Below are 25,038 nucleotides of genomic sequence, written 5' to 3' on the forward strand. Positions count from 1 at the left end.
TGACCTCCCTACAACGCCTGGGCATGCTCCTGATGAGGTGGCGGATGGTCTCCTGAGGGATCTCCTCCCAGACCTGGACTAAAGCATCCGCCAACTCCTGGACAGTCTGTGGTGCAACGTGGCGTTGGTGGATGGAGCGAGACATGATGTCCCAGATGTGCTCAATTGGATTCAGGTCTGGGGAACGGGCGGGCCAGTCCATAGCATCAATGCCTTCCTCTTGCAGGAACTGCTGACACACTCCAGCCACATGAGGTCTAGCATTGTCTTGCATTAGGAGGAACCCAGGGCCAACCGCACCAGCATATGGTCTCACAAGAGGTCTGAGGATCTCATCTCGGTACCTAATGGCAGTCAGACTACCTCTGGCGAGCACCTGGAGGGCTGTGCGGCCCCCCAAGGAAATGCCACCCCACACCATGACTGACCCACCGCCAAACCGGTCATGCTGGAGGATGTTGCAGGCAGCAGAACGTTCTCCACGGCGTCTCCAGACTCTGTCACGTCTGTCACATGTGCTCATCAGCCAGGAAGCATAGGAACTGAGAAGTGGTCTGTGGTCACCACCTGCAGAACCACTCCTTTATTGGGGGTGTCTTGCTAATTGCCTCTAATTTCCACCTGTTGTCTATTCCATTTGCACAATAGCATGTGAAATTTATTGTCAATCAGTGTTGCTTCCTAAGTGGACAGTTTTGATTTCACAGAAGTGTGATTGACTTGGAGTTACATTGTGTTGTTTAAGTGTTCCCTTTATTTTTTTGAGCAGTGTATTTTGTTTGTTTTTAGGCCTTTCCATTATTACTGATGTCCATCCAGTTTGATTTCTACTTGAAACTGTGCTATTTCACAAAGGTTCTGAACCTATATACATTTGACATTTTACAGACCCTGTATATTTTACATTGGTTATCTTGTTATTAGTCCCACCCTTCGGCTCCATTCAACCCCTCCCATCTTTCTCTCAACACCATCCATTTTGGATTTCTATTTGCCATATATTTTTCAACTGTGCTGTGATGCTTCACAAAAGTACTAAACCTTTCTATTCTCATATATTCTACAGATTGTAAATTAAAGATAAACATTGAAGCTAAAATAATTATTATATTATTGATCGATTGAATAGGACTTTTCAAATCACCCAGTATTGCTATCTGCAGCGTTAGTTCTAGGTAAATGTTGTAATTCTTCAGTGATTCCTGGACCTGTGACCAAAAACGAGCTACAGATGGACAGTACCAAAATAAATAATCTAATGACTGCATCCTCACAGCAAAATCTGCAGAGCTGGGAATATTATATCCCCATATATAACAGTCTATTGGTTGCAAGGATTTTGTATAATAATTTAAGCTTTGAATCCGGCATCATTTTGCGTGTCAATTTATAAACCATGTGCCATGGAATCAGTACATTGAAAATCTCTTGCCAACCATTTTGAAATGTATATTAAATTAAATGTATATGGCACAGCTGTCAGTTTTTTGGTCCTTAAATGGAACTGGTATACAGTTCCATTTATCACAATGTTGGTCCTTAATGCAGGGCTGACAAGTTCCTGTTTTACAGTCTTGTAAAGATAGGGGGGTTGACTGGGACAGGCAATGTAACATCCATAATGTTTTAAGGAAATGTTTTTGTAAAACATGCAGCTTACATCAGATCATCTTGAAACTTTCTCTCTAAAACTAACTTACATCAAGATTTTATATGTCAACTAACAGAACTCTGCTGGTTGTCCTGGTAACAGATACCAGTCTATCTTCCTGTCAACTAACAGAACTCTGCTGGTTGTCCTGGTAACAGATACCAGTGGACAGATCTATTTTATTTGTTCAAACTAAACTTCAGCACTTAATTTGATGTGTCAAATCTGATCCTTTCTTCTCTTCTCCTCCTCTCACAGTTCCACTCAGCCCCGTTGTTTTCCTGCAGTCCACCAGCAGCACAGACAACCTCTTCATACCCAGCAGTAAGGTGCTACCGGGAGAGGCACGACACGGGGACTCCAGGAGGGAGGAAGGGCTAGCGTTGTCCTGGTAACCATAAAGAGGGGACACAGACACATATCATTATGGATGCTGATGTCACTGTTGTCATAAAGTGCTTTACAGAAACCCAGCCCAGACCCAGATAGAGCAGGCTGTATGCTAGACCAGACCAAGCTGTACCATCTGGTGTTCTGATCTGGAGAGACTCTTCTCTGCCTCGTCAGCATCAGGATGTTGTTGAGGCTCCCCAGAGGATCCACAATAGTCATGTCTCTCTCCTGTGTGAATGACAACATCAAACAGATGGTAAACGTATGACCATCTATTGCGATCACAGAGTCTTACAAGAGGCATGAATATGTCTAAAATGGCCACTTTCATCATGATTTTGTAAAATATTCTTTGTGATGCAAATGTAAAAGGTTGTTCCACGAAATGGGTGCCTTTTGCATTCCTTTGATATTTTATGTAGAAATTATGCACCAGAATTGGATTGTAAAAATCCTGTTATACAAGATGAAGTGCGCTTTAATATAGACCACATGGAGATTAAAATAAATAGATTTAAAAAAAATATATGTACCAATGGCAGTACTGAACAACATATTCAAGTGTAGAACTTCAGTAGAATCCCCCCTTAAAACCCCACAGTTCAACAACTGCTGTTTGTGCCCCTGTTTTTAAGACAGTACTCACTGATGGTAATCGGATATTCTGACTCCTCCTCCTCCCTTCTCACTCCTAAAACGTCTTCCTCCTCCTCTTTTATTGAGATAGCCTCCTCTTCCTCTTTTACTCCAAAAGTTTCTTCCTCTTCTTTCACTACATTCTCCTCCTTCAATGATACGGAATCTTCCTCATTTTTGATTCTGAAAGGTTCTTCCTCTTCTTTCACTACATTCTCCTCCTTCAATGTTACGGCATCTTTCTCTTTCATTCTGAAAGCTTCTTCCTCTCCTATCACCAGAACTTCTTTTCTCCGTCTAGTTTAGTGAGTTTATGCTCTGGGCGATTAGCCTAGTGCAGTATGAAGTTAACACATTCCCTAATTTAAGAAGCAAATTACGTTAAAATGAACTAGTAGATACGTAAACAGAATTGTGTTCTAAACACCAAGATTAATATACACAAGATTAGTCTAAAGAGCTTAAATGCTCCGGTTTTATGTTTGCTAGCAAACCACCGCGTTGGTTGAATCAGAGGCCTTTTGTCTCTGTTGAAGAAGCCTCCCGCCCCGTCCATTACATTATACGTCACGCAAGAAGCATCACATGAAATACTCACATCGCCATCTGCTGACTGGAGTGGGTAACACAGATTGGAACAAAAATAAAGCAATGTCAAAAAAAGTAATTTAAAAACAACCAGATGTTATGTTATCTTACTTCTTAGAGCCAAAACCTTCCTCCAGGGCTGACCTGCCCATTAGGTGACAGATTGAAGAGGATTAGGTGACAGATTGAAGAGGGCGACATTAGCTTGGAATATGCCATCCTCGTCAAATTGACCAAGGCTCATCGCTAACAACACCTCACATAATTCTGCCCAAAAACAATGAAAACTTCTCCCACCCAGTGGCATATGGGATATTTAGGTGAGTGTTGGTGTTAGCACATAAAGCAGTGCCCACTTTCCAAAAGGCAACATGGACAGATAGGACTCTACCTGTGTAGAGCTCATGCCCCTTTGCCCTTCCTGTCTCTAAAGTGCCCTTTTGGGTGGTGGTATAATTTGTATTCATTTTTTGTCATAGTTATTTTTAACCCACTGCCTGCAAGTCGTTTTTAAATTCACCTCAGTGATTTGTATTTTCCTTCAACTTTCTGAAGAGGAAACAGCCAGGAAATGCCCCTGTCTGAGTGCATTTGTCTACCACTATGTGTAGCTGTTAGCGATGATGCTAATGACAACCATCTTCTGGTTGATGGAAAAGTTTTCCCACAAACCTTGACAATTAACTACAAAGTTAACTACAAAGTAGTCTATGCCTACCTGGCAGAATGATATCATGATTATTTGCATCAATCCAGTTGTGATTTGTTCAGCAAACTCTGCAATCACATGTGTGCTACAGAGACACCACCAACCAAGCAAGGCTCTTGCTGGAGCCACTTGAATTAAAGGGTATCTACACCCAAAAATGAAAATGTCTTAGATTTTTCTCAGACGACAAAAGTGGTCTCCTTTTGTTGTTTTTCTATTAACAATGTGATTTTGAGAGCGAAAAACTGAAAAACAGAGACAAATCAGAAACCTGGAAAATTACTAAACGGAGAAAACGGAATTTGAGAAAATATATTAAATATTCTATTGATTTTCTCTCATTATGTCACACCAGACTTCGCTTTGGCTCCCCCTCCTGTCCAGCTCAGGCGTTCAGCGTTGCCGGCCTTCTAGCTGCTGCCGAACCTACTGCTGTCAAACGCCCTTCACTCATCAACCCCCGGCCTTCTAGCTGCTGCTGAACCTACTGCTGTCCAACGCCCTTCACTCATCAACCCCCGGCCTTCTAGCTGCTGCCGAACCTACTGCTGGCAAACGCCCTTCACTCATCAACCCCCGGCCTTCTAGCTGCTGCCGAACCCACTGCTGTCAAACGCCCTTCACTCATCAACCCCTGGCCTTCTAGCTGCTGCCGAACCTACTGCTGTCAAACGCCCTTCACTCATCAACCCCCGGCCTTCTAGCTGCTGCCGAACCTACTGCTGTCAAACGCCCTTCACTCATCAACCCCCGGCCTTCTAGCTGCTGCTGAACCTACTGCTGTCCAACGCCCTTCACTCATCAACCCCCGGCCTTCTAGCTGCTGCTGAACCTACTGCTGTCAAACGCCCTTCACTCATCAACCCCCGGCCTTCTAGCTGCTGCCGAACCTACTGCTGTCAAACGCCCTTCACTCATCAACCCCCGGCCTTCTAGCTGCTGCCGAACCTACTGCTGTCAAACGCCCTTCACTCATCAACCCCCGGACTTGTCTCGTCATCATTACACGCACCTGGTTCCAATCGCCCCTCTATCACTGTATATATACACTCCCTCTGCCATTTTGTCTTTTTGTCGGTCATTTGTAAATGTTACTTGTTTTCCTGAGAGGAATCTCTCCTACTATTTCCTGAGTACTTTATATAGTTCACCCTGGGCCTTCTTGTTTATGAAGATCTAATTTGAGCACAACAACGTTTGGGTTTTGTTCCGCTTTGATCTGTTGGTGCTGAAATAAATTCAGTCTTTCCAAACCTGAGACTGCATCCTTCCTACTCCTCTCTACACCAGTAACACATTATCTAGGAGAGTGTAGAGCAGTGTTAACCAATCCTACTCCTCTCTACACCAGTAACACATTATCTAGGATAGTGTAGAGCAGTGTTAACCAATCCTACTCCTCTCTACACCAGTAACACATTATCTAGGAGAGTGTAGAGCAGTGTTAACCAATCCTGGTCCTCTCTACACCAGTAACACATTATCTAGGATAGTGTAGAGCAGTGTTAACCAATCCTACTCCTCTCTACACCAGTAACACATTATCTAGGATAGTGTAGAGCAGTGTTAACCAATCCTGGTCCTCCACTACCTCCAACAGTAACACATTATCTAGGAGAGTGTAGAGCAGTGTTAACCAATCCTACTCCTCTCTACACCAGTAACACATTATCTAGGAGAGTGTAGAGCAGTGTTAACCAATCCTGGTCCTCCACTACCCCCAACAGTAACACATTATCTAGGAGAGTGTAAAGCAGTGTTTCCCAATGCTGGTCCTCCAGTACCCCCAACAGTACACATTTTTACTGTTGTAGAGTAACAGCTGTATCCTGAAGTGACCTTTAACCTCCCTGCTCCTTAATACTTCTTCCATTGGATCAAAGCTTCAGCCAAGTAGGATACATGATAGTGACAACACATGGAGTAGGGTTGGATATAGTCATGGTAGGATACATGATAGTGGCAACACATGAAGTAGGGTTTGATATAGTCATGGTAGGATACATGATAGTGGAAACACATGGAGTAGGGTTTGATATAGTCATGGTAGGATACATGATAGTGGCAACACATGGAGTTGGGTTGGATATAGTCATGGTAGGATACATGATAGTGGCAACACATGGAGTAGGGTTTGATATAGTCATGGTAGGATACATGATAGTGGCAACACATGAAGTAGGGTTTGATATAGTCATGGTAGGATACATGATAGTGGCAACACATGGAGTTGGGTTTGATATAGTCATGGTTGACAAAATACTTTACTCAACATATTGTGCAGCTTTCTGTTGCAGGATCTTTTTATGGGGGGGTGCCCTTTGTTGTTTACACATCACACACATGGTTATGGGCTTAAAAAAGAAGACACCAGTACCATGTCAGATACATTTTAAATGTACACATATTTGAGTTTACATCCCAATATGACACTTCATCACAGAAGACTGAAATGTAACAAAATGCCTATTGTGTTTATTGAGCTGTACACTGAGATGCTCAGTTGGTCAATATTCCCCTCCAGTGATTCCCCAACATCTTGTCAACATGTTCAATAAAAATGGATCAGATATCTAATACCAGTCTATCTTTATAGACATGTATCCACAACAAGGCTTAGGCCTCTCATATAGTCTGCAAAAAACTCTCCAAAATTTCACTTTTTTTTAACATCTTTATTTTCATGCATATAACTTGTCAAAAATCATTTTTATTACCAAATTCAGTCTTTCGTGTGGACAATATTTTTTTCATGTTTTCATGACTGCTTGAGATTAGGTCCCTGAATGGTCAAAAAGCTCTTCAAATAGAAGTACGTTTATAGCACAAAATATCTTACAGGTAGGCCCTCTCTCACTCTCTCTCATCATGTCACAAGCTGACAGGCTCCCAGAGGCAGGGCCATAAAAGGCCCCAGCTCACTCAACTGCCCCTCCCCTCTCCAACAGCCATCAACCCAGAACATCCTGAAGACAGAACATCTAAAAGATCATCTGGGAATCCTTTCTTCCTCATGGAGCTTTTCAAAAGTGAGGTGAATATTCAATGTGATGTTTGTTCAGCGCCTTCGGAAAGTATTCAGACCCCTTGACTTTTTCCACATTTTGTTACGTTACAGCCTTATTTGAAAATGGATTTTAAAAATATATATATATATTCAGCAATCTACACACAATAGCCCATCATTTGGGGTGGCAGGTAGCCTATTGGTTAGAGCATTGGGCTAGTAACCATAAGGTTGATGGATCGAATCCCTGAGCTGACAAGGTAAAACTCTGTTGTTCTGACCCTGAACAAGGCACTGTTCAACGGTAGGCCGTCATTGTAAATAAGAAATTGTTCTTAACTGACTTGCCTAGTTAAATATAAAACATCTAATTACAAAGCAAAAACAGGTTTTTAGAAACATTTATTAAAGATAAAAAATATACCTTTACATAACAGTAAGTATTCAGACCCTTTATATGAGACTGTCAGGGTAAAAACCAAGCCATGAGGTAGAAGGAATTGTCTGTAGAGCTCCGAGACAGAATTGGGTCGAGGCACAGATCTTGGGAAGGGTCCCAACACATTTCTGCAGCATTGGAGGTCCCAAAGAACAGAGTGGCCTCCATCATTCTAAAATGGAAGAAGTTTGGAACCACCAAGACTCTTCCTAGAGCTGGCGGCACAGCCAAACTGAGCAGGTGGGGGAGATGGACCTTGGTCAGGGAGGTGACCAAGAACCCGATGGTCCCTCTGACAGAGCTCTAGAGTTCCTCTGTGGAGATGGGAGAAACTTCCAGAAGGACAACCACCTCTCCACCAATCAAGCCTTTATGGTAGAGTGGCCTGACGGAAGCCCCCTCCTCAGTAAAATGCACATGACAGCCCACTTGGAGTTTGCCAAAAGGCACCAAAAGGACTTTCAGACCATGAGAAACCAGATTCTCTCGTCTGATGAAACCAAGATTGAACTCTTTGGCCTGAATGCCAAGCGTCACGTCTGGAGGAAACCTGGCACCATCCCTGGGGGGAAGCATGGTGGTTGCAGCATCATGCTGTGGGGATGTTTTTCAGCAGCAGGGACTAGGAGATTAGTCAGGATCAAGGGAAAGATGAACCGAGCAAAGTACAGAGAGATCCTTGATGAAAACCTGCTCCAGAGCACTCAGGACCTCAGACTGGGGGCGAATCACACAGCCAAGACAATGCAGTAGTGGCTTCGGGTCAAGTCTCTGGTCTCTGAATGTCCTTGAGTGGCCGAGCCAGAGCCCGGACTTGAACCTGGTCTAACATCTCTGGAGAGACCTGAAAATAGCTGTGCAGCGACGCTCCCCATCCAACCTGACAGAGCTTGAGAGAGTCTGCAGAGAAGAATGGGAGAAACTCCCCAAATACAGGTGTGCCAAGCTTGTAGCGTCATACCCAAGAAGACTCAATGCTGTAATCGCTGCCAAAGGTGCTTCAACAAAGTACTGAGTAAAGGGTCTGAATACTTATGAACATTTTATTTTTCAGTTGTTAAAAAATAAAATAAAATTTGCAACAATTTCTAAAGACCTGTTTTTGTTTTGTCATTATGGGATATTGTGTGTAGATTGATGAGGGGAAAAAATGATTTAATACATTTTAGAATAAGGCTGTAACGTAACAAAATGTGGAAAAAAGTCAAGGGGTCTGAATACTTTCTGAAGGCATTGTATATAGCCATGTTATAAAGTATGAAAAGGCTTGTTCATTCACATGTCATGAATTCACTATGACATCATCATATTTGTATATATCCTAATGAATAAACTTTGGCTGGAAACATGGTTATTATTTATTTATTTAACTGAGAACACATTGTCATTTACAGCAACAACCTGGGGAATCATTACAGGGGAGAGAAGGGAGGATGCATGAGCCAAATTGTAAACAGTTCATATAGTTTACACAAATATTAGTCTCTTAGCTCTTATTGCAGGACTTTGACTGTGGTACATCACCTCCCCAGTCAACCTATTGTCAGAGGGGTGTATTATGACATCATATAGAACTACTCAGACATTCTAAATATCACTTGATTATCAGAGGTTCATCCACATCATGAAGGTGGATATTGATCCAACCATTTCAAAAGTAATGACCAGGCTGATGGAAACAGGATATGCCTTTACAATTTTATAAAAGCCGACAGACGATATGTTAGTTCGTTTTACATGGTGGGGTCTTTTTGTGTCAGTAAAAATGTTTAAGCGAGAAATGGCGGTGGAAACTCCTTTATGCTCAAATATTTATATTTAAGTTTTGTCACGCAAAGCCTTTTATCTGCAATGAGTCTGTTTGATAGAAACATTTCTGGTGGGAAAAGGCATATATTGTTTTATGCAGATTTTAGAATATTCACATGAAAATCTATCGCAAATTGCATGGAAACTTAGCTACTAAGGTGGATATTGATCCAACACCTGCCACGTATTCAAACCAGCCCACTGGGCACAGACGTCAGTTCAACATCTAGTTTCTATTTACATTTCTTTGAGTCGTCAACTAAAGTGAATTCAACATGAAATCAACACAAAATGTCACCTGTCATTGGATTTAGGTTGCCAGTTGGATGAAAAATAACTAAAAATAACTGATGTTGATGGCTTTTTACAAATCCAATCAGTTTTCTCCATCTATCATCATCATCACATGGATTTGTTTTGTTGAAATGACGTGGAAACAACATTTATTCACCCAGTGGGAGGCTTGTAAATGACCCCAGGAAAGTGGAACGAGGAACTCTTCATTGAGACAATAATAAACAGCAATCCGTGGGAGAGTTGTGGTGGATATTATAAAATAAGGATCTGCTGGAGTCCAAGTCAAACCAAGATTCTTTATTTCTGAGCTCAGAGAGAATAACAGTTACACAGCGCAGTGTAGACAGTCTGAATTCCTGAAGCATTGGGTGATGAGCACATATCTTTATAGTTTCCTGTTCCTGGGAGGGACTTTATTCATACAAGGACACAGGTGCAGCTGGTTTGCAACACAGGATGATACTCCCAGGGACAGGAGATTATAATAGGACAGTTTCACAAGGTTAGTCACATAATCAGTTATGTGGACACATACAATTAACATTTTCCATTACAGAGTCTGAACATTTTCATGTCATTAAATCATCAGTGGGCCAACAATACAAATGTAAACAATGGAACAAATGCATCACATCCAAATATCACTTGATTATCTGTAGTGCTGGAGGGATGACACCCAGATAAACACACACACAGAGTTTAAGAAAATGACCATTTAAAACAAGGAACCTGATCTTCTTTATATTCAAACTGACAAGACTCCATATTAAATTCATGTTTTCTAATAAAAACAAATGTATGTTTGAGTATACCTTGTACCATTTAATTTCATATGGTAAAAACAAGTAAACACATTATCAGTCAACAATATAAGACAATGGGAGCACTGTGTATGTTCTCTGATGAATTTTAAGGCAATGAGATGTGAAATATCAATATACAAGTAATTCTTCTCTTATGTGTGGATTCTCTCATGACGTTTAAGTGACTGTGATGAGTAATATGTTTTCCCAGTCTGAGCATTTTGTAAGCCTTCTCCTCTGTGTGCAGTCTCGTGTGTTTTTTAAGGCTTCCTAATTTGTTAAAATGCTTTGAACACTGGGAGCAGTGGTAAGGCTTCTCGACTGTGTGTATTCGCTTATGTGTTTTCAGTTGACATAAGTGTGTATTTTCAGGGGTTGGTTTGGGTGTCCTTTCTGGTTAAAACTCTTTCCAGGCTCTCTACTCTTTTCTATTTTTACCAATGACCATACAGTTTTTAAATTCTAACAATCAGTTTCTTAACAGGTACAGGTTTATCAATAATTGGAAGAAACAATTTCATGTAGTGAAAACGGGTAAACACATTATCAGTCAACAATATAAGACAACAGGAGCACTGTGTATGTTCTCTGATGAATTTTAAGTCAATGTGATGTGAAATATCAGTATACACGCTAAGAGTTTCTCTCTCCTGTGTGGATTCTCTAATGACGTTTAAAAGACTGTTATGAGTGATATATTTTCCCTAAGTCTGGGCTTTTGTAAGCATTCTCCGCTCTGTGTGCAGTCTAATGTGTTCTTTCAGGCTTCCTAAATGGGCAAAAGCTTTGCACCCTGGGAGGAGTGGTAAGGCTTCTCCCCTGTGTGTATTCTCTCATGCTGTTTCAGATGCCCTGGCCGTTTGAAACACTTTCCACATTGGGAGCAGTGGTAAGGCTTCTCCCCTGTGTGTATTCTCTCGTGCCCTTTCAGATGCCCTGGCTGTTTGAAACTCTTTCCACACTGGGAGCAGTGGTAAGGCTTCTCTCCTGTGTGTATTCTCTCATGTCCTTTCAGCTCCCCTGACTGGTTGAAACACTTTCCACACTGGGAGCAGTGGTAAGGCTTCTCCCCTGTGTGAATTCTCTCGTGCCGTTTCAGATGCCCCGGCTGTTTGAAACACTTTCCACACTGGGAGCAGTGGTAAGGCTTCTCCCCTGTGTGTATTCTCTCGTGTTGGTTCAGGTGTCCTTTCTGGTTGAAACACTTTCCACACTGGGAGCAGTGGTAAGGCTTCTCCCCCGTGTGTATTCTCTCATGTTGTTTCAGCTCCCCCGACTGGTTGAAACACGTTCCACATTGGGAGCAGTGGTAAGGCTTCTCTCCTGTGTGTATTCTCTCATGTCGTTTCAGCTCCAGTGACATTTTGAAACACTTTCCACACTGGGCGCAGTGGTAAGGCTTCTCCCCTGTGTGTATTCTCTCGTGTTGGTTCAGGTGTCCTTTCTGGTTGAAACACTTTCCACACTGGGCGCAGTGGTAAGGCTTCTCCCCTGTGTGTATTCTCTCGTGCCCTTTCAGATGCCCTGGCTGTTTGAAACTCTTTCCACACTGGGAGCAGTGGTAAGGCTTCTCCCCTGTGTGTATTCTCTCATGTTGTTTAAGCTCCCCCGACTGTTTGAAACTCTTTCCACACTGGGAGCAGTGGTAAGGCTTCTCCCCTGTGTGTATTCTCTCATGTCGTTTCAGCTCCCCTGACAGGTTGAAACACTTTCCACACTGTGAGCAGTGGTAAGACTTCTCCCCTGTGTGTATTCTCTCATGTTGTTTCAGGTTCCATAACCGGTTACAACTCTTTCTACAGTGGGAGCACTGGTGTCGTCTTGCTGGTTTGGATGTCCCTGGCTCTGGTTCCTCTGAGTCTGGTCTTTCTCCTGCCAAAGACACTGTGTTATTTTTAAATAGAGACCCGAATGAAACCTCCACATGACAAAACAACCTTGCTACGAGGGTAAATCCTAAATCAGATCTCTCAATAACCTGAGGCCAGTTTTAACAATTATAGTGTGATTTTAAAACAAATGTAGAGCTTCCTGGCAATTACTGCTATGTTTACATTACTTATTTTATTCATCCTGTTTTACAAGTCAGAACACAAAAAACTAGACAGTTCTAGGACACTGAAGACACAGACGTCGCTAGATTCCAATCGAGCAGGTGGTTCTAAATATATAACTTTCATAGCTGTATGATACAGAATGTGATCTACACAATTCCTTAAACATAAAATAACTAAAGAAGTAATTTTGTGTGGAAGTCCAAAACTGGTTTTTACGTCGAAGATACAAAGCACAAGATACAAAGCACTTGAACTTTGTGAAGCATTTATTTGGGCTGCAATTTCTAAGGCTGGTAACTCTAATGAACTTATGCATCAGAAGTAACTCTGGGTCTCCTATTCCTGTGGTGGTCCTTAAAGTAATGATGGACTGTTGTTTCTCTTTGCTTATTTGAGCTGTTCTTGACATAATATGAACTTCGTCTTTTACCCAATAGGGCTATCTTCTGTATACCACCCCTACCTTGTCACAACACAACTGATTGGCTCAAACACATTAAAACCTGTTATGGCTAGGGGTTCCGCTAGCGGAACGTTTCGACAACATCCGGTGAAATTGCAGAGCGCAAAATATATATTTTTTAAATTAGAAATATTTAACTTTCATGCATTCACAAGTGCAATACACCAAATTAAAGCTTAACTTCTTGTTAATCTAGCCACCGTGTCAGATTTCAAAAAGGCTTATGGCAAAAGCAAACCATGCGATTATCTGAGGACAGCACCCCATCAAACAAACACATGACAATCATATTTCAACCCGCCAGGCGCGATACAAAACTCAGAAATAACTATATAATTCGTGCCTTAAGTTTGAAGAGCTTCTTCTGTTGGCACTCCAATATGTCCCATAAACATCACAAATGGTCCTTTTGTTCAATTAATTCCGTCGTTATATCTCCAAAATGTCAATTTATTTGGCGCATTTGATTAAAAAAACACCGGTTCCAACTCACCCAGCATGACTACAAATATCTAATAAGTTAAGTTACCTGTAAACGCTGTCCAAACATTTCAAACAACTTTCCTAATCCAACTTTAGGTATTTTAAAATGTAAATAATCGAGAAAATTTAAGACGGGATAAACTGTGTTCAATACCGGATAAAAACAACGTGAAGCGCGTGACCTGGAGCGCGGATCAAAACATTAGAGAGCACTAGGCTGGACCCTCGTTCTGAATAGCCGTACTTCTTCATTTCTCTAAAGAAAAACATCAACCAATTTCTAAAGACTGTTGACATCTAGTGGAAGCAATAGGAACTGCAACCAAGTGCCACAGAAAAGTGCCACACAAAGCCATTTGAAAACAGAGTCACCTCAACAACAAAAAATTCCTCCTGGATGGTTTGTCCTCGGGGTTTCACCTGCCAAATAAGTTCTGTTATACCCACAGACATTATTTTATTCATTCATTCACCGCAAAGAAAAAAAAACCAGCAAAAGATATAAAATTAATCACTATAACATCATGTTACACAATAAATATATGTTTGGTTCGAAAATGTGCATATTTAGAGGTACAAATCTTGGTTTTACATTGTGAATACGTAGCCAAAATGCACAAAATTGTTCGGATATATTTTGGACAGTCACCTAATCTAATCAAAGAACTCATCATAAACTTTACTAAAAAATACATGTTGTACAGCAAATGAAAGATACACTGGTTCTTAATGCAACCGCTGTGTTAGATTTGAATAACTTTAGTACGACATACAGCTTGCGTTATTGTGAGACAGCGCCCGCTAAAAGGGCGGAGAATAGGACTAAACATTTCACACAAAAATACGAAATAACATCATAAATTGTTCTTACTTTTGCTGGGCTTCCATCAGAATCTTGTACAAGGAGTCCTAGGTCCAGAATAAATCGTTGTTTGGTTTTAGAATGTCCTTCTCTCCTGTCGAATTAGCAACCTTAGCTAGCCAAGTGGCGCGAAGATGTCCATCTTCACCTGACGCAGAGAACGTAAAACTCCAAAACTCCCGATAAACGTTGAATAATCTGATAAAACTCAGTTGAAAAAACCTACTTTATGATGTATCAAATAAAAACAAAGCCGGAGATATTAGCCGTGTATACCGAACGCTTATCAGAAGACAATGGGAAGGTCCTTCCCGCGCCTAGGTAGAGAAGGGAAATTGTGGACACGTCATTCCAAGAGCTCTTGTTCGACCTCAGATCAAGCTAGACACCCCATTCCACCTTCCACTGCCTGTTGACATCTAGTGGAAGGCGTATGCAGTGCATGCAAATCCATAAATATAAAGCAATTCAATAGGCAGGCCCTGGAACAGAGCATCGTTTTCAGATTTTTCACTTCCTGTCTGGAAGTTTGCTGCCAAATGAGTTCTGTTTCACTCACAGATATAATTCAAACAGTTTTAGAAACTTGAGAGTGTTTTCTATCCAATAGTAATAATAATATGCATATTGTACTATCTAGAATAGAGTACGAGGCAGTTTAATTTGGGCACAATTTTTCCCAAAGTGGAAACAGCGCCTCCGTATTGACAAAAGGTTAACTTCTTATGGCTGCAAGCCCTAAATCGGGCTCAATATGACAACAGCCAGTCCAAGTGCAGGGCGTGAAATTCAAAATATATATTTTAGAAATATTTAACTTTCACACATTAACAAGTCCAATACAGCAAATGAAAGATAAACATCTTGTGAATCCAGCCAACATGTCCGATTTTTAAAATGTTTTACAGCAAAAACACCACGTATATTTATGTTAGCTCACCACCAAATACAAAAAAGCACAGACATTTCTTTCACAGCACAGGTAGCTTGCACAAAACCGACCAAATAGAGATAGAATTAGTCACTAACCAAGAAACAACTTCATCAGATGACAGTCTTATAACATCTTATACAATAAATCTATGTTTTGTTCGAAAAATTTGCATATTTCAGGTATAAATCATAGTTTTACATTGCAGCTACAAATCAGAAATAGCACCGAAGCAGCTAGAACAATTACAGAGACCAACGTGAAATACCTAAATACTCATCATAAAACATTTATGAAAAATACATGGTGTACAGCAAATGAAAGACAAACATCTTGTGAATCCAGCCAATATTTCAGATTTTTTAAGTGTTTTACAGCGAAAACACAATATAGCATTATATTAGCTTACCACAATAGCCAAAAACACAACCCATTTATCAGCAGCAAAAGTTAGCAATCGCAAAAAACCAGCAAAAGATATATAATTTTTCACTAACCTGGACAACCTTCATCAGATGACAGTCCTATAACATCAGGTTATACAATACACTTATGTTTTGTTCGAAAATGTGCATATTTAGAGCTGAAATCCGTGGGTATACATTGTGAAAATGTAGCAACTTTTTTCCAGAATCTCCGGATATATTTCTGACACTCATCTATTCTGACCAAATAACTTATCATAAACTTTACAAAAAAATACATGTTGTACAGCAAATGATAGATACACTAGTTCTTAATGCAATCGCCGTGTTAGAATTCTAAAAATAACTTTAGTACGACATACAGCTTACGTTATAGCGAGACAGCGCCAAAAATCTGGGCGGAATATAATACTAAAAATTTTCGACAGAAATACGAAATAACATCATAAATGGGTCCTACTTTTGGTGAGCTTCCATCAGAATCTTGTACAAGGGGTCCTTTGTCCAGAATAAATCGTAGTTTGGATTTAGAATGTCCTCTTCGTATGTCGATTTAGCAACCAAAGCTAGCCAAGTGGCGCGAAGCTGTCCATCACCACCAAACGCAGAGAACGGAACACGCCAAAACTCCCGAAAAACGTTCAATAATCTGATAAAACTATATTGAAAAAACATACTTTACGATGATATTGTCACATTTATCAAATAAAATCAAAGCCGGAGAAATTAGCCGTCTATAAGGAAAGCTTTTCAGAAGCCAATGCTGATGTCCTACCCGCGCCTTCCTGAACAAAGGAAATTGGGGTCATGTCATTCCAAGACCTCTCTTTTGACCTCAGATCAAGCTATACACTCCATTTCTTCTCTCACTGCCTATTGACTTCTAGTGGAAGGCGTATGAAGTGCATGTATACTAATAGATTTCAAGCAAATGAATAGGGAGGCCCTGGAACAGAGCCTCGATTTCAGATTTTTCACTTTCTGACAGGAAGTTTGCTGCAAAATGAGTTGTGTTTTACTCACAGATATAATTCAAACGGTTTTAGAAACTTGAGAGTGTTTTCTATCCAATAGTTTTCTATCCAATAATAATATGCATATTGTACGAGCAAGAATTGAGTACGAGGCCGTTTGAAATGGGCACCTTTCATCCAAGCTACTCAATACTGCCCCTGCAGCCATAAGAAGTTAAGACTCCATGCTACAGTCCTCCTTTAAGACTCCATGCTACAGTCCTCCTTTAAGACTCCATGCTACAGTCCTCCTTTAAGACTCCATGCTACAGTCCTCCTTTAAGACTCCATGCTACAGTCCTCCTTTAAGACTCCATAATGTTTCATCATTAGATGCTACAGTCCTCCTTTAAGACTCCATCATGTTTAGAATGTGTCTGGAAGCGCTACTCTATCTATTCTACTCTCATCCTTTTGGTTTTAATAATATTTAATAACAATAATAATGTTATACTAGATAATAACTAACTTTAATAACTAGAGTTAATACCTGCCTGGCGCACCAACAAAATCTTTATCTTTACCCCCCTCTTACAATACCGCTACAGAATTAGCATAGTAGGCCATGTAATTTAAGGTAATCTGAAATATTTAGGACTAACTTATTCCTTGCCACCCATTCTGAAACTAACTGCAGCTCTATGTTAAGTGTTGCAGTCATTTCAGTCGCTGTAGTAGCTGACGTGTACAGTGTTGAGTCATCCGCATACATAGACACACTGGCTTAACTCAAATGTCATTGGCATGTTGTTGGTAAAGATTGAAAAAAGGTGCTAAACAGCTGCCCTGGGGAATTCCTGATTCTACCTTGATTTTGTTGTACAGGCTTCCATTAAAGAACACTGTGTTCTGTTAGACAGGTAGCTCTGGGGCGGCAGGTAGCCTAGTGGTTAAAGCGGTAGGCCAGTAACCGAAACATTGCTGGATCGAATCCCCGAGCTGACAAGGTAAAACTCTGTCGTTCTGCCCCTGAACAAGGCAGTCCTAGGCCGTCATTGAAAAAAAGAATTTGTTCTTAACTGACTTGCCTAGTTAAATACCTAGTTTACATTTAAAAAAAATAATCTTTATCCACAATATAGCAGGGGGTGTAAAGCCATACGTTTTTTTCAGCAGCAGACTATGATCGATACTGTCAAAAGCCGCACTGAAGTCTAACAGCCCCAACAATATTTTTATCATCAATTTCTCTCAGCCAATCAGTCATTTGTAAGTGCTGTGCTTGTTGAATGAACTTCCCTATAAGCTGAAAGTCTCAATTTGTTTACTGTAAAATAGCATTGTATCTGGCCAAACACCATTTATTTTTTTAATGTAAGGGTTGGTAACAGGTTGATTGGTCGGCTATTTAAGCCAGTAAAGGGAGCTTTACTATTCTTGGGTAGTGGAATGACTTTAGCTTCCCTCCAAGCCTGAGGGAACACACTTTCTAGTAGGCTTAAATTGAAGATAATGCGAATAGAAGTGGCAATATCGGCCGCTATTATCCTCAATTTTCCATCCACGTTGTCAGACACCAGTGACACGTCATTGTTGATTTTTTTGCCCAGAATTTCATTTAAGGTGCTCCAAAGATTTTTACTATCATTCTTCATGTCATTTATCTTTGTTTCATAGTGTAGTTTCTTCTTTTTATCCAGTTTAGTCACATGATTTCTCAATTTGCTGGTATCCTGTTACCCTCTTTACTCTCTTCCTGTGGAACCATAAGATGTAAGGATTGGAGAGAAGGAGGAGTGTCTTAAGTGAGATATATATCTGGATGGAACAAATGTTGGGATGTCTGAATTACAGATGTACATAACCTTTGGGAATAATTAAACTTGGTTAAAGCTTCTCTAGTGTCCGTGAGTTATTTACTGTGAAAAAAAAGAACCTAACAACATCAACAACATAGGAATCACTACAAACAATTGTATGACCTCTTATATAGCACATTAGGCCCAGACTTTTGGAACTTTGCTTTTCCTAGATATGGCTACTATATTGTGATCACTACATCCAATGAAACTGGATACTGCTTTCAAACAAATTTATGCAGCATTAGTAAAGATATGATCAAAATATGTTGATGATTTCATTTCTTTACTGTTTGTAACTACCCTGGTAGGTTGATTGATAACCTGAACCAGGTTGACGGCACTGGTTACAGTTTGAAGCTTTCTCTTGAGTGGGCAGCCTGATCACAGCTTTCCTCCAGTATTAGTTAATTAATTACCAGTGTCTGGAGTTTAGTTTGCCTGTTCTACAGTCTTGTAAAGATAGGGGGGTTGACTGGGACAGGCAATGTAACATCCATAATGTTTTAAGATAAAGTTTTTGTAAAACAAGCACCTTACAACGGATCATTGAAACTTTCTCTCCAAAACGAACTTTCATCAAGGTTTTATATGGTCTATTGGTTTCTCTCTTTTCATTGGCAGAATCCTTTTTCAGTGTTATGATATTCATAACATCCATATCCACCAGTCTATCTTCCTGTCAACTAACAGAACTCTGCTGGTTGTCCTGGTAACAGATACCAGTCTATCTTCATGTCAACTAACAGAACTCTGCTGGTTGTCCTGGTAACAGATACCAGTCTATCTTCATGTCAACTAACAGAACTCTACTGGTTGTCCTGGTAACAGATACCAGTGGGCAGATCTATTTTATTTGTTCAAACTTCAGCACTTACTTTGATGAGTCAAATCTGATCCTTTCTTCTCTTCTCCTCCTCTCACAGTTCCACTCAGCCCCGTTGTTTTCCTGCAGTCCACCAGCAGCACAGACAACCTCTTCATACCCAGCAGTAAGGTGCTACCGGGAGAGGCACGACACGGGGACTCCAGGAGGGAGGAAGGGCTAGCGTTGTCCTGGTAACGATAAAGAGGGGGCGATGGGTCAGTCATGGTGTGGGGCCGCACAGCCCTCCATGTGCTCGCCAGAGGTAGCCTGACTGCCAATAGGTACCGAGATGAGATCCTCAGACCCCTTGTGAGACCATATGCTGACACATGCACATTTGTGGCCTGCTGGAGGTCATTTTGCAGGGCGCTGGCAGTGCACCTCCTTGCACAAAGGCGGAGGTAGCGGTCCTGCTGCTGGGTTGTTGCCCTCCTACAGCCTCCTCCACGTCTCTTGATGTACTGGCCTGTCTCCTGGTAGCGCCTCCATGCTCTGGACACTACGCTGACAGACACAGCAAACCTTTTTGCCACAGCTCGCATTGATGTGCCATCCTGGATGAACTGCACTACCTGAGCCACTTGTGTGGGTTGTAGACTCCGTCTCATGCTACCACTAGAGTGAGAGCACCGCCAGCATTCAAAAGTGACCAAAACATCAGCCAGGAAGCATAGGAACTGAGAAGTGGTCTGTGATCACCACCTGCCCAATCACTCCTTTTTTGGGGGTGTCTTGCTAATTGCCTATAATTTCCACCTTTTGTCTATTCCATTTGCACAACAGCATGTGAAATTTATTGTCAATCAGTGTTGCTTCCTAAGTGGACAGTTTGATTTCACAGAAGTGTGATTGACTTGGAGTTACATTGTGTGGTTTAAGTGTTCCCTTTATTTTTTTGAGCAGTGTAGTTTACACAAATATTAGTCTCTTAGCTCTTATTGCAGGACTTTGACTGTGGTACATCACCTCCCCAGTCAACCTATTGTGTGTATTGAACATTCATATTGGACAGCCTTACCTATAGAGTAGCACCACCACCCATCAACCCATTCTCTTCTTGCAGTCAAAGCTGCAGTGTATTGTATCTGTAGGAGTTCATGATTAATAATCCTATTTATTTCAAGCCCCACTAAGATGTCACCATACTATTCCTTTAAAGCCCCTCTGTTAGATATAAATCATCAGAGTGGGAAACCAACTGACATGGAAACAATGGAGCAAATGTGTCACTATCAGAGTATTATGACATTATATAGAACTACTCAGACATTCCAAATATCACTTGATTATCAGAGGGGTGTATTATGACATCATATAGAACTACTCAAACATTCCAAATATCACTTGATTATCAGAGGGGTGTATTATGACATCAGATAGAACTACTCAGACATTCCAAATCAGGCTTCATCCATATCATGAAGGTGGATATTGATCCAACCACTTCAAAAGTAATGACCAGGCTGATGGAAACAGGTTATGCCTTTACAATTTTATAAAAGCCGACAGACGATATGTTAGTTCGTTTTACATGGTGGGGTCTTTTTGTGTCAGTAAAAATGTTTAAGCGAGAAATGGCGGTGGAAACTCCTTTATGCTCAAAAATTTATATTTAAGTTTTGTCACGCAAAGCCTTTTATCTGCAATGAGTCTGTTTGATAGAAACATTTCTGGTGGGAAAAGGCGTATATTGTTTTATGCAGATTTCTGAATATTCACATAAAAATCTGTCTCAAATTACATGGAAACTTAGCTACTAAGGTGGATATTGATCCAACACCTGCCACGTATTCAAACCAGCCCACTGGGCACAGACGTCAGTTCAACATCTAGTTTCTATTTACATTTCTTTGAGTCGTCAACTAAAGTGAATTCAACATGAAATCAACACAAAATGTCACCTGTCATTGGATTTAGGTTGCCAGTTGGATGAAAAATAACAGAAAATAACTGATGTTGATGGCTTTTTACAAATCCAATCAGTTTTCTACATCTATCATTATCACGTGGATTTGTTTTGTTGAAATGACGTGGAAACAACGTTTATTCAACCAGTGGGAGGCTTGTAAATGACCCCAGGAAAGTGGAACGAGGAACTCTTCATTGAGACAATAATAAACAGCAATCCGTGGGAGAGTTGTGGTGGATATTATAAAATAAGGATCTGCTGGAGTCCAAGTCAAACCAAGATTCTTTATTTCTGAGCTCAGAGAGAATAACAGAGTTACACAGCGCAGTTTAGACAGTCTGAACTCCTGAAGCATTGGGTGATGAGCACATATCTTTATAGTTTCCTGTTCCTGGGCGGGACTTTATTCATACAAGGACCCAGGTGCAAATTGGTTTACAACACAGAATGATACTCCTAAGAACAGGAGCTTATAATAGGACAGTTTCACAAGGTTAGTCACATAATCAGTTATGTGGACACACATACAATTAACATTTTCCATTACAGAGTCTGAATATTTTCATGTCATTAAATCATCAGTGGGCCAAAAATGCAAATGTCAACAATGGAACAAATGCATCACATCCAAATATCACTGTATTATCTGTAGTGCTGGAGGAATGACACACCCAGATAAACACACACACAGAGTTTTAAAAAGGACCATTTAAACACATGGAATCTGATCTACTTTATATTCAAAGTGACATACTCCATATTAAATTCATGTTTTCTAATAAAAACAAACAAATATATGTTTGAGTATACCTTGTACCATTTAATTTCATATGGTAAAAACAAGTAAACACATTATCAGTCAACAATATAAGACAATGGGAGCACTGTGTATGTTCTCTGATGAATTTTAAGTCAATGAGATGTGAAATATCAATATACAAGTAATTCTTCTCTTATGTGTGGATTCTCTCATGACGTTTAAGTGACTGTGATGAGTAATATGTTTTCCCAGTCTGAGCAATTTCTAAGCCTTCTCCTCTGTGTGTAGTCTCATGCGTTCTTTCAGGCTTCCTAAATGGGCAAAAACTTTGCACCCTGGGAGGAGTGGTAAGGCTTCTCCCCTCTGTGTATTTTCTCGTGTTGGTTCAGGTTGCTTTTCTGATTAAAACTCTTTCCACACATGGAGCAGTGGTAAGGCTTCTCCCCTGTGTGTATTCTCTCGTGCAGTTTCAGATACCCTGGCCGATTGAAACCCTTTCCACACTGGGAGCAGTGGTAAGGCTTCTCCACTGTGTGTATTATTCCATGTTGTTTCAGCTCCCCTGAACTGCCGAAACACTTTCCACACTGAGAGCAGTGGTAAGGCTTCTCCCCTCTGTGTATTTTCTCGTGTTGGTTCAGGTTGCTTTTCTGATTAAAACTCTTTCCACACATGGAGCAGTGGTAAGGCTTCTCCCCTGTGTGTATTCTCTCGTGCAGTTTCAGATACCCTGGCCGATTGAAACCCTTTCCACACTGGGAGCAGTGGTAAGGCTTTTCCACTGTGTGTATTATTTCATGTTGTTTCAGCTCCCCTGATCTGCCGAAACACTTTCCACACTGAGAGCAGTGGTAAGGCTTCTCCCCTGTGTGTATTCTCTCGTGCAGTTTCAGATACCCTGGCCGATTGAAACCCTTTCCACACTGGGAGCAGTGGTAAGGCTTCTCCCCTGTGTGTATTATTTCATGTTGTTTCAGCTCCCCTGAACAGCTGAAACACTTTCCACACTGAGAGCAGTGGTAAGGCTTCTCCCCTGTGTGTATTCTCTCGTGCCGTTTCAGATACCCTGGCTGATTGAAACCCTTTCCACACTGGGAGCAGTGGTAAGGCTTCTCCCCTGTGTGTATTCTCTCGTGTTGGGTCAGGTTTCCTTTCTGTCTGAAACACTGTGCACACTGGGAGCAGTGGTAAGGCTTCTCCCCTGTGTGTATTTTCTCATGCTGTTTCAGCTCCCCTGACCGCTTGAAACACTGTCCACACTGGGAGCAGTGGTAAGGCTTCTCCCCTGTGTGTATTCTGTCATGTTGTTTCAGCTCCCCTGACCGCTTGAAACACTGTCCACACTGGAAGCAGTGGTAAGGCTTCTCCCCTGTGTGTATTCTCTCATGTTGTTTCAGATGCCAAGGCCGTTTGAAACTCTTTCCACACTGGGAGCAGTGGTAAGGCTTCTTCCCTGTGTGTATTATCTCATGACCTTTTAGGTGTGATTTCTGATTAAAACCAATTCCACACTGGGAGCAGTGGTAAGGCTTCTCCCCTGTGTGTATTTTCTCGTGTTGGGTCAGGCTTCCTTTCTGCCTGAAACACTGTGCACACTGGGAGCAGTGGTAAGGCTTCTCCCCTGTGTGTATTCTCTCATGTTGTTTCAGGTCCCATAACCGGTTACAACCCTTTCTACAGTGGGAGCACTGGTGTCGTCTTGCTGGTTCGGACGTCCCTGGCTCTGGTTCCTCTGAGTCTGGTCTTTCTCCTGCCAAAGACACTGTGTTATGTTTAAATAGAAACCTCCACATGATAAAACAACCTTGCTACGAGGGTAAATCCTAAATCAGATCTCTCAATAACCTGAGGCCAGTTTTAACAATTATAGTGTGATTTTAAAACAAATGTAGAGCTTCCTGGCAATTACTGCTATGTTTACATTAATTATTTTATTCATCCTGTTTTACAAGTCAGAACACAAACTAGACAGTTCTAGGACACTGAAGACACAGACGTCGCTAGATTCCAATCAAGCAGGTGGTTCTAAATATATAACTTTCATAGCTGTATGATACAGAATGTGACCTACACACTTCCTTAAACATAAAATAACTAAAGAAGTAATTTTGTGTGGAAGTCCAAAACTTGTTTTTACGTCGAAAATACAAAGCACAAGATACAAAGCACTTGAACTTTGTGAAGCGTTTATTTGGGCTGCAATTTCTAAGGCTGGTAACTCTAATGAACTTATGCATCAGAAGTAACTCTGGGCTTTCCATTCCTGTGATGGTCCTTAAAGTAATGATGGACTGTTGTTTCTCTTTGCTTATTTGAGCTGTTCTTGACATAATATGAACTTCGTCTTTTACCCAATAGGGCTATCTTCTGTATACCACCCCTACCTTGTCACAACACAACTGATTGGCTCAAACACATTAACTTCTTATGGCTGCAGCCCGACGCCGGTACACTTATGACAACAGCCAGCTCAAGTGCAGGGCGCGAAATTCAAAATATATTTTTTACAAATATTTAACTTTCACACATTAACAAGTCCAATACAGCATATGAAAGGTACACATCTTGTGAATTGTAACAAACAAGCAAAAGATATATAATTTTTGACTAACCTTGATTTTCTTCCTCAGATGACAGTCCTATAACATCAGGTTATACATACACTTATGTTTTGTTCGAAAATGTGCATATTTAGAGCTGAAATCAATGGTTACACCGTGTGCTAACTTAGCTACTTTTCCCCACTACGTCCGGATTTTTCCTGACACTTTTTCTGACACACATATTCTGACCAAATAGCTTTTCATAAACATAACTAAAAAATACATGTTGTATAGGAAATGATAGATCCATTAGTTCTTAATGAAATCGCAGTGTTAGAATTCTAAAAATAACTTCATTACGATATGCAGCTTCGGTATAGCGAGAGTACCCAAACGTTGGCCGCCGGCGACTAGTACAACACGTTCGACAGATATATGAAATAGCATCATAAAATGTTTCTTACTTTTGCTGATCTTTCATCAGAATGTTGGACAAGGTGTCCTTTGTCCAGAACAGTCGTTGTTTGGAATTAGAACGGACACTTTCCCTCTTCATTTAGCACGCGCGCTAGCCGGGTGGCACGAATCGCTCC

The 25,038-nt window shown here is 40.9% G+C and overlaps 1 protein-coding gene across 1 annotated transcript in view; it reads right to left on the reverse strand.

Moving 5' to 3' along the window:
• Positions 1 to 25,038, reverse strand: part of LOC120042501 (zinc finger protein 271-like) — a 44,468-nt gene that overhangs the window by 8,332 nt on the left and 11,098 nt on the right. Inside the window, exons 2-4 of the mRNA XM_038987333.1 lie at positions 22,217 to 23,572; positions 19,244 to 19,280; positions 11,125 to 12,204 (exon numbers count right to left, since the gene is read on the reverse strand). Coding sequence (XP_038843261.1) covers positions 11,125 to 12,204; positions 19,244 to 19,280; positions 22,217 to 23,572 — 2,473 coding nt within the window. The remainder of the gene's footprint in view (positions 1 to 11,124; positions 12,205 to 19,243; positions 19,281 to 22,216; positions 23,573 to 25,038) is intronic.

Source organism: Salvelinus namaycush, unplaced genomic scaffold (assembly GCF_016432855.1).
Source record: "Salvelinus namaycush isolate Seneca unplaced genomic scaffold, SaNama_1.0 Scaffold7, whole genome shotgun sequence".
NCBI classification, from domain to species: domain Eukaryota; kingdom Metazoa; phylum Chordata; class Actinopteri; order Salmoniformes; family Salmonidae; genus Salvelinus; species Salvelinus namaycush.